This window comes from Nelumbo nucifera, chromosome 1, assembly GCF_055504915.1.
Source record: "Nelumbo nucifera cultivar China Antique chromosome 1, China Antique-T2T, whole genome shotgun sequence".
Lineage (NCBI taxonomy): Eukaryota > Viridiplantae > Streptophyta > Magnoliopsida > Proteales > Nelumbonaceae > Nelumbo > Nelumbo nucifera.
Genome location: NC_142649.1, coordinates 144578742 through 144589333, shown reverse-complemented (window position 1 = coordinate 144589333; position 10592 = coordinate 144578742). Strand labels below are relative to the sequence as shown.

The window sequence follows — 10592 nt, the reverse complement described above, 5'->3', positions numbered from 1 at the left end:
TACATATAATAATAATAATAATAATAATAATAATAATAATAATAATATATAATAAAAATATTATATATATATAATAATAATAACTAATTATTATCATTCTTAATTTTGTAAATATCAAATAAAAAATTTATATATAATTTTTTTATTTTTATAAAACATTTTTCTCAAATCGAGCTTGAGCTGAGCCGAGCTCGAGTTTACGAGCTTTTGACTCGTGCCAAGCTTGAGCTCAAGGTTCTAACTCGAAGTCTCGAACTGAGCTCAAGCTTCATACTGCCTTGGTGAGCCCATCTCGAGCCTCGTACTACCTTGGCGAGCTGAGCTCGAATAACTATCTATTCGACTCGGCTGGGCTAGAATCCACCCCTACCTACAAGGGACTGACTAATTAGCAAGAGAAAAAGAGGAATTGAAGAGATTTGTCAAATGTGTCTTCAAGAGAAGGAATCTAGTATATATACATTATTTTTCATGTGTACTTTTACCCGCACTTTCTAATTGATCATGTCCATGTGGCAGACCGGTTCAATGTAATTGACACAGATAGAGCTTAGAAGCAAATTTATAACACACACTCACGAGTTCAGATCTCCTTCCCTTAAGAACTCTGCCTATGTCTACCTATATGACATCGCAGCCACACATGGAGAACATCTTATAAAGAGGGAAATATTTCCAATACACGTGGGCAGAGTTGTTCTGGGCAATAGATCTGGCGTCCACACATACAAACTACCATGGCCACTTTAATACAATATTACTTGTTATGCATATTTATAGGAAAAAAAATCTATTATGCCAAAAGATATCATACCGGAAAGGCATATTTTAGGAACGAGCCTTGCAGTGACTGAAGCCAATCTCCTACCAACTTAGCCAAGCCCACCCAAGGGCCAAGGCTGAGAGAAACCTGAGTTGTATTAGGTTTAGGGGTGCAACTTGGGTTGGGCCGGGGGTTAGGAATTTGTCAAATTTTCAATGGGCCGGAACCTTAACCTGAACCCAAAATGTAGAAATTGAAATTCTTCAAGTAGGGCAACCTAACTTGCAGTACTAATTAGGCTACCTCAGCCACAACTTAGGCTGGGTTTGGATTGGCAAACTGAAGCTTTTGTCCTTGGGTTGTCTGTCAGTGACTAAATGATCTTTGGGAACTTTGAATATTGGAGCATGCATAGAGTATGTTAGAATTAGACAAAATTAAGCAAACTAGGCAAAACCCTGGCTAGACTAACTAAGCTTATTACTTTGAGATCCTCAAGAACTTGGGTTGGGATGTAGAAGAGACAATTGTGAACTAATGCTCGAGCCCAGGCTCGCTCTTTATTATGCTTAATGATTTGATAGTAGGGCCATTGAAACCCAAGTTAACGCTAGCATTCCATATGATGCTTCAATGGATAATTCGCTTGCATAGTACTTAAGGCTATGTTTGGTCTGAAGGAAAAGGTAGGGAAAAAAGAAGGGAAAGACAGGAAAACCTATACAATATTTGTAAAGGTTTTCCTACCTTTCCCTGCATGTTCCTTCAAACCAAACATAACCTAAAGGAGAAACCAGCTCCAGGCCCGACATGTATTAATTCTGCATTGCTGGCTATTCCTTTTATGTTTAAGCCTTGAGACCTGAGCATATATTGTTGTCGATTCTTATTCGACGTGTTTCAAATACAGAGAGAGAGAGATGGAAATTGGCATCACTTTGTTTATGATCACCCTGTTTTTGATTGTTGGTCATGAATAGCACTATAGCAGCGACGACGGGCCCTTATGTTAATGACTTGATGGACGACAAAATAACACAATGAATTGGTCGGAAGGAAGAGCCAAAAAAAATGGAGGCCGGTCGGTCAGTGTTAGGAGAATCCAATCCCCCACCCCCACCAATGTTTTGACAGGTTGGCATCATTAATTGACTTTAACCTGTAAAAGGGGATCACTGAATAGTGAATCCACAGAGAGAGAGAGATGTTTGTGGTACTCTAATCTGGTTTACTTGGTAAAGCAAGGGATAGTGTGGTTCCCTTAACATGGTGGAAAAAAAAAAAAAGCGCCCTTTTCATTTCATTACACCTTCGATTCCATTCAAACAGTGTAGCTACACCTACAGAGTGACCTCCTCAGTAAAAAATGTAAAACATATTCCAACGACTATATGTTGTTACAGTACGCTTACCAAAACAGACGGGCGGTTACAGAGAAAAACCAAAAGAGATGGATAGATCCGATATTTTAGAAGTTGCAACCTTGACGTTGCGGGTTGTAGAAGAAGAAGAAGAAACGAAAGTGGAGAGTTAAGTGAAGATAGGAGGAAGAGTGACGATGGTGTCTCTACCGCGAATGAAGCGCTTCCATATCTTCAGTTTGGTCGCCACTTGCCTGTACACACAAGTCCTAGCAGCAGAAATGGTGAACAACATGGTCTTTCTAAGCCTCTTGAGTCTCTTCCCAATCTTCACCTTCAACCGGCATACTCTCACTCTTAGAGACCATTCACTTCTCCGCGAATCAGCTTGTTCCAGAACCTTGTAGATCAAGAACTGGGCTCTCCGATGAATTCTCTCTTCTGGCTCTTCTCTCTCCATCTTCGAGTAAGCATAAGGTCTCCTTGGAAGACTCATCTTTTCTTGATTGACTGAGAGAGATGGAGACACACTGAGTGAGTGGTCTGAGAGCTGAGAGATGTAGTCTGAACTCGTCGTGGCACGGAGAGGTGTGAGGAATGCGTATTTATATAGAGATAGCATTGGCACAAGAGCTAGCTTGCATTAGTGGTGGGCCATGGCCCATGGAGAAGGTAATCAGGCGATGATGCAGTGCATGTGGACAGTCAACATGGATCGACTTAGTGACTACGGTTTGGTAAAAAATAATGGAGGAAGAAAACGATGTCATCTTAGCTGGCCTCTCGTCATACTTCAAGGAAATTTTCTCCTAATAAAAAATTAAACTCACCGAAACCAATTCACAGGGGAGATGATAATATATATATATACACCATGAATAGCCTCTATAATATTTTTTGAATTTTTTAAGGATAAAATTTACCTTTATATATTTAAATTTATTGATAAAAAAATGAAGACAAATAAGATAATTGACTCTTGATATTAAATGAGTTGAAAAGAGGTAATTTAAAGATATTCAATCCATTCATTTCTCTCTCATTAAATCCAACATTTAAGTTATTAACTTGCATTCATGTTCATTGAATCATATATTTAAGTCATTTTTGTTTATTCTCATCATTAATTTCTATCAATTAAATTCATACTTTATAAATAAATAATTCCAATAACATAAAAGCTTATACTTTTAAAATCTACCTAGCAAAAATAGTGTTTTCATCTAGGTGGTGGTAAGAAATTAAATCATTTTGGGTCAAATGGGTTACATGTTGTCACAACTAAATAATAAAATTAAAAAAAAAATTGGGAACATTTTTGAGATACATATTGAACAATAATAAGTATGATAAATAAGAAATGTTTTTATTAATGATAGAAATGGAATATGAAATTTAAAACCAATTGGAAATAAAAATATTTTTCTATTCTCTCTCATTAAATCTTATATTTAAGATATATTTTTTTCATCATTAAATCCTTTTAATTAAATCCACAATATTAATTTTAATAGTATAAAAATAAATCTTTTGAAAAGTAATTTGAAAACAAAGCCATTTTCTCCCCTCCCATTGGTGGGCAAGCAATTTGACCATCTGGGGTCAAATGGATTAATAAATAATGCCATAATTAAATAATAAAAAATTAAAATATATAACTATGAAGTGTAAGAAGTATTTTTATTAATGATAAAAATGGAATGACAAATTCAAAATCTACCTAAAAATTAAATGATGTAATAGTCAAATAATAAATTTTTTGATAATAAAAAATACAAAGAATTACAAAAATAAAAAAAAATGATTGAGAAAATTTTGGGCACATATCTAATGTTATATATTTATAAAAAAATAAAATATTGGGCACATCTCTAATATTGTGCATTCATTATATTAAACAAAAATAAGTTTTATACATAAAAAATAATTTTATCAGTGATGAAAATGTAATACAAATTTTAGTGTTAACATAGAAATCAAACAATTTTTATTTTTAGATGGTGGGTTAGTGGCTTGAATCAAATGACACCATAGACAAACAAAAATTAAGTGTAAAAAGTAAAAAATGGTTTATATAATCTAAATGAAATATATAATTTAAAGAAAAAATTGTAGTCGGTTGTGCATTTAAAATTAAGCTACAGATTGGTTCAAAAACCAACAACACTCTGATAACCGGCTCTACATTTCAAATTATAAAACCCCCGTCATGTCATCGGAAGCTTATGTGGTTGTTGCCAACATGGGACTTTTAGTCCATGTTGGACACAACAAATAACTTGTACCGAAAATAAGTTTTTGGTTTCTCTCCCACTCCTTTTGTCTCTCGATCTCCCCCTCCCCCCCCCCCCCCCCCCCTTCTCTTTCACTCTCATAGTCATCTCTCAATCTCCCTTTGTCGCTCCATCGAATGGAAACGCAGGTCTATCTCTCTCTCTTGCTCTCTATATTGTTCTCCCTCAATCTTTCTCATTCTTCTCCCTCTCGGTCAATATCTCCTTCTCCCTCAATCTCTATCGTTCTCCAGTTGAGGGAGAACGATAGGTAAAAAGAGAATGAGAGAAATTGATATAGAGAACGTAAATACAAAAACCAAAAACCATTTTTATTTATTTGCAAATCACATAATCATTGAGCAGATAAAGATGACTGTGAGTGAGATGGTGTAAGGGAGATTGAGAGACAGAGAGAGAGAGAGAGAGAGACTAAAAACCCTTTTTTATTTTCCAATCACCCAACATTAAAAGGTAATTTCAATATAACTTTTTGTTGTGTCCAACATGGATTAAGAGTCCCATGTTGGCAACAACCACATACGCCTTTGATGACATAGCTAGGGTTTTTATAATTTGAAATGTAGAGTCAGTTATCAGAGTTATGTTGGTTTATGGACCAACTTGTAGCCTAATTTTAAATATACAACCGACTTTAACTATAATTTCCCCTAATTTAAAACTAATCCAAAAGCAATGCTATTTTCTTATCTAGATAGTGGGTCAATGATCCAACTTTTCCAAGAAACCCATGATGTCATAATTGAATAGCAAGTATTTAAGTTTATTTTTAATCATATTGTTAATTTTGTTAATTTTCGATTTCTATTTTAACTATGGTATACATGGTTTTTAAAAACGAATCGGTGATCGAACCGGTCAGGGGTTCGGTTACCGGTTTGAACGGTCCGACCGTTCGACCTGAACGGCCGGCCCATTCTAACATAAAATTTAAAAAAAAATGGAAAATAGTCAAAACCGTTCAAACGATTAACCGGTCGGTTCAGCGGTTTGCTAACCAAAATCAATGATTTGGGCAGAAAATAGAACCAGTCAGGTGACCGGTTCCTGGTTTTTTTGGTCCGGTTTTGAAAACCACATACTTAATTACTTAATTACTAGAATATATATATATATATATATACGAAGAAAATTTTCTCACATGCAACGCACATACTTAATTACTAGTATATATATATATATATATGAAAGTAACTGCATCCATATATAATTAATGAATCTCGGACACTTCTTGAAAGTATTTCTATAGCTTCCCATTTGGGAGATCAATGATGCAATTTTTGAATGTGATGCTGAAGCTATAATAATCTCTTGTTGGAGGACCATTTGGGTGATGTTTCTGATGTATGGCTGTAATGGCTGTTCAAACCGTCGTCTATTGGAATCCTGTATATTGGGATTAGATCCGAATTCCTCTATGGGGTGTGTTTATTTTGAATTCAAACCAGCCCCCCACAAGATAGTTTTTCACAGTATATCCTCGCCATGTATTGGAAACACCTCATGATGATAATATCAAAAATAATGAGACATTATCAGGAAATGTTTTCAATACACGGCAAGAATGTACTGTGGGACGTTGTGGAAAACTATCCTATGGGGGGCTGAATTCATCAACAATATGGTTGGTTTTGTTTTTTAAAACAAAAAAGTTGCCACATTAGCAAAATGAATATAATTTTACTGATGTGGCAATCCCAACCATATTATCATTATCGAACAACCCTTAAATTTCCACTTGTAGTAACACTCCTTTCATAGTGACATTGTATTGATGAAATAAACTAACTCAAAAATATAATGTATATATATATATATATATATATATATATATATATATATATATATATATATCATTCAACCGAGCAGTCTACTTGATTGATAAGGTGAGCTTCTGCGAGTTAATGACAGGAGAAGAAATTAGAAAGTATAGAAGATACATCCACCATTAGGTTTGCCAGTTTAGTATGAATATTGTGAATTCAAGAAATGGCACTTAGATAGTTCAGATGGGTGGGTAATTTGAGACATTGTCCGAATAAGTAGGATTGAAGCACAATGTCCACATATTTATTTAGGTCTTAGCTTAAATTATTTGTAATTATTGTGGTTTTATCCATATAAAAATAAAAAAAAAAGTTTTTATTGCAGTGTTTTATATGTAGAGACGGCACCGCCAGGGCTACAATATATGAACCAGATTGAGGGAGCACTTTCATATAATGATGACTTTCCAAGTGATGATGATGAAAGGTCAAAACCAAAGAAAGAAAGCACAAACAAAACAATCAAAGAGCGTAGAGTAGAGAGAGAGAGTGTGTGTGCAGTTTGTCTTTATAAACAATTATTACTAAAATTTCCACCAGACAGCCGACACCGGAGGAGGGTTGATTGGGCCCATTATTTAAAAAGAGGTAAGCCAAAGAAGAAGAAACTAGGGAAGCGTTAACATGGAACCCAGGAATCAGAAATAAAGCTTACTAAGTGAGTGGGGCTTCTCTCGAGAGTCAACTTCTTTGACAGCAACCTCTACTTCTATTATGCCAAGAAAGGTTATGAGGCAGATTAGAATAACCCCATGAAATTTTAATGAGTACCAGTTGATTGATTATCACTTGTATAATCTCATTAATTTAATCTTTTAAAGTATCAATATTGGGTGTATCGTATTGTATTATTGGGTTTTTAGTACATTTATTTAAAGGTATTTTTAGAAAATCAATTACTTTATTAATTAAAGAATATAAAAATGTATAAAAAAATTAAAAAAAAACGTATAGGGTAAAACTAAAAAGCATTGATACACCCTCGTCGATACATGTACCAATACTTTAAATCATGCATGAAATTTTTTATTTTCATTTGTTTCTGAAATTGTCACATCAGTAGAAAGATAAAAGCATGTTCCTTAAACTATATTTTTGTTTTGAGAAACAAGTTGGTTTTGCTTAGAAAAACAATTCGAGCTTTGAGATGATGATTTTTAAAACAAAATAAATGTTGTATTATAGATAATATGATTTATGAAAGAGATGAAATGTATTATATGATTAAAATCGAAAGCAAGTTTTTCAAACAAAACAAAAAAAAAAATCAAGAACCCATTTTTAGTTTCAGTTTTAGAAAACACACATATATAATGTAGAGAAACGGGTATCGGGTTAGTGGGTTGAGCCAAGAATTGCTTTCTCGGGCACACTTTGATTTCAGACAAAAAGAATAAGGTGCTATGCGAGTCACACAAACTTAGTGTATATGGCCCAGGCCCACAGAGTCGTGGATCCATGCACTATCTAACTGATGTGCCTAGAGATTCAACAGAAACCATTCAGGGTGGAATGTCGGCCCCGCTCGGCTCGACTAGAGTCGTGGATCCATGCACTATCTAACTTGGCCTGGCCACACCCACCACATAGGGCCCACCTTATTGGACGGTTGGCAATTCCTCCATGGTTTTTAGCGCATGTGATGTAATATCTTTCCTCTCTTGAATTATATAAGAGAAGAGGGGGCGATGAGATGACGTGGCGTGCACACTAGTGCAACAAGTAATTTCAGTTGTTGTCAAACCACAAAATACTTCCAATTCCAATAAATTAGTGATGCATGAATATAAACTATCAAGTATGAACTCACGCATGAGTCATGACATACATGCACCTCATGTATTTAGCCCAAATGACAGAAGCAATCACGCGTGCAGCTATGCTTGTTAGTCCCACCCACAAAGCACAAAGCTTTGGTTTTACTTTTGTACCCAGTCCAGTAAGGAAGGGTCCAGCCCAGCATGGGAAGCCCGACCAGGAAATTCGGGACTTGGGCCTTGCTTTTTATGTTCAGTTCGCCAATTTGTAGTGCAAACTCGAAAGGTGTTGTTCAATCAAAATTTTGACCAACAGTTTCAACTATAGTTAACAGCAAGATAATGGTTGAAATTTGCGAAATAAGTACGTAGATCTTATCCAGATGTGTCATACCTGGACGTCAAAAATTTTGAGTGGTTCTTATCTAAAAAAAAATTGAGTGGTTCACATATTTCAGATAGTGTTCTTTCCCCTTCTAGAAAAGCTGATAATGAAAGGGTACGATTGATAAAAAGTGAAAAATAACGACTTACCCAAATAAATTAAACAAAAAACATGGGTAAGTGCACTTATTCGGGTAACTGTTACCTGGGAAACACTTGACCAGGTAAGTGCATTTATCCAAATAAATGTGTTTCCAAAAAAAGAACATGACCTTATAATTATTAGGGTAAAATATAAAAACCTCCACTGAATTTTCTGACAATCATATAAACCTCCCCCGTGTTTTCACTATAATAAAAACCTCCCTTTTAATTTTGAGATAATGAAAAATTACCTCCCTTCGAATGTCTTTTTAGACGAAAAACGGTGATGTAGAGCATTTATGTTTTTAATACCATATTTACCCTTAAGTTCGTTTGTATAATGTGTGATAAAATACACAACATTGTTCATGTTCTTCAAACTCTCGAACCTACAACGAGCCAGGCGGATCCAATGACAGAGTGCACAATTGGTGAAAGGTTCTTTGAGCTATTTTTTGTCCCCTCCTCTCTTTCTTTTGCCCCCATTCTCCTTCTCTTTCCCTCTATCTCACTTACATCTTCACCATAGCAGGCGAATAGGGGAGGAGTCATATCAATTGGTCAATGGACTCCATTTCCTGTACCACATAACCAGTACTTCAAGTAGGCATTTTCATCATTCTAACTTTATTTTTTATTTAGTAAATAAATATTCAAATGCAAACGCACTGATTTTATCTCTGACATAAATCTCCATCTCTTGTTGTAAAGTGTCCCATATCTTTTATATATGAGTTGCAGCTCCCTATGATTCATGAAATGCATCTTTCCTTGCGTTGCAGAAAACTAAGACAACAAACATACCCAACTTGTCCTTTTCGTGAATATTTCCAACTCTTATTATTAGAAAAATGTTTTCTTCTTTTATTAATTGCTTATGAGAGTCTTAATAAAAATTCTCTTATACAATTTACAGAGTTCACAATTTTTGCTTGGGTTTACATGATTTGATCTGAAACTTGGTTCTTTTTCCTATTATTTTTCTACCAGGCCTAATCAGAGCTTATCAAAATTGTAACGACGATTATATAACTTCATCTATAACTCTAAAGAGGAAGATGTTGGTGTATAAATCTTTTGGAAGTTTCATATTGTTGTTATCGTTATGGATCACCAGTCCTATGAATAGGAGAAACTTTGGTTTCACAGTTCCAAGATCAAATCAGGTTTTCTACTTCAGTTTCATAGTTTCCATGATCAAATTAGGTTTTCTTTGTCCTTCGAATCTCTTCTTTATTCATCTCTTATCCATTCGTCTGTTTTTTTTTTTTTTTTTGAATCTTCTCTTCTTTTTTCATCTTTTACTTAATCATATTTCTACTGTAGTTAACCAAATCTCTGGTCCAAGATTGCTGCTCCACTGCAGTGTCGTTGTTTCAACGGATGAAACCGGAGTTCCAGGATAGTATTTTGTATTTTATGATTTAAAATCTTATCAAGGATAAATATGGTATTTTAAAAAATAAATGCATCATGCCAAGGTTTTTCGTTTGGAAACACACAGAAGGGAATTAAGTGTACATTTTCCTAAAACCAAGGTTAAAAAAATCGACACGTATCAAATCATATTGGCCGATAAGTATCGTATCGGGAGTACTCCGATACACCCCTACAGAGGGTGTATCGGGGTTCTGACTGATTCAGGGGGTGGAGGAACCTTAAAACGGCCCCCCTGAACCGGTTTTGAAAAAAAAAAAAGTATCGATACTGCCCGAGGGCATTTCAGGTATATCAATATTTAGAACCTGTGCAAGGGAGGTTTTTATTATAGTGAAAACATAGGGGAGATTTATATGATTGTAAGAAAAATGAGGGGAAGTTTTTATATTTTACCCTAATTATTAATTCTAATAAAAAACCATTGTGATTGACTGCAGCCAAGTGTAGGGTGGATAATTGATAGAAAAGTGCAAAACATCAGACAGAGACAGCCCTCGGTTGAGAAGCTTGAACTTGCTGTTGGGGTTCTGGCAAAACACTCTGGATCTACTACCCACAAAATGTGAAACATCTCCCTATGAATAAAAGGGGAGATACTGGGTAGGGATGTAAAAACAACTAGT

The 10592-nt window shown here is 35.0% G+C and overlaps 1 protein-coding gene across 1 annotated transcript; it reads right to left on the bottom strand.

Moving 5' to 3' along the window:
- Positions 1–2033: 2033 nt before the first annotated feature.
- LOC104610913 (uncharacterized) lies at positions 2034–2720 on the bottom strand. Its single transcript, XM_010277769.3, has one exon. The coding sequence runs from the start codon at positions 2618–2620 to the stop codon at positions 2294–2296; it is 327 nt and encodes a 108-aa protein (XP_010276071.1). The 5' UTR covers positions 2621–2720; the 3' UTR covers positions 2034–2293.
- Positions 2721–10592: the final 7872 nt, after the last annotated feature.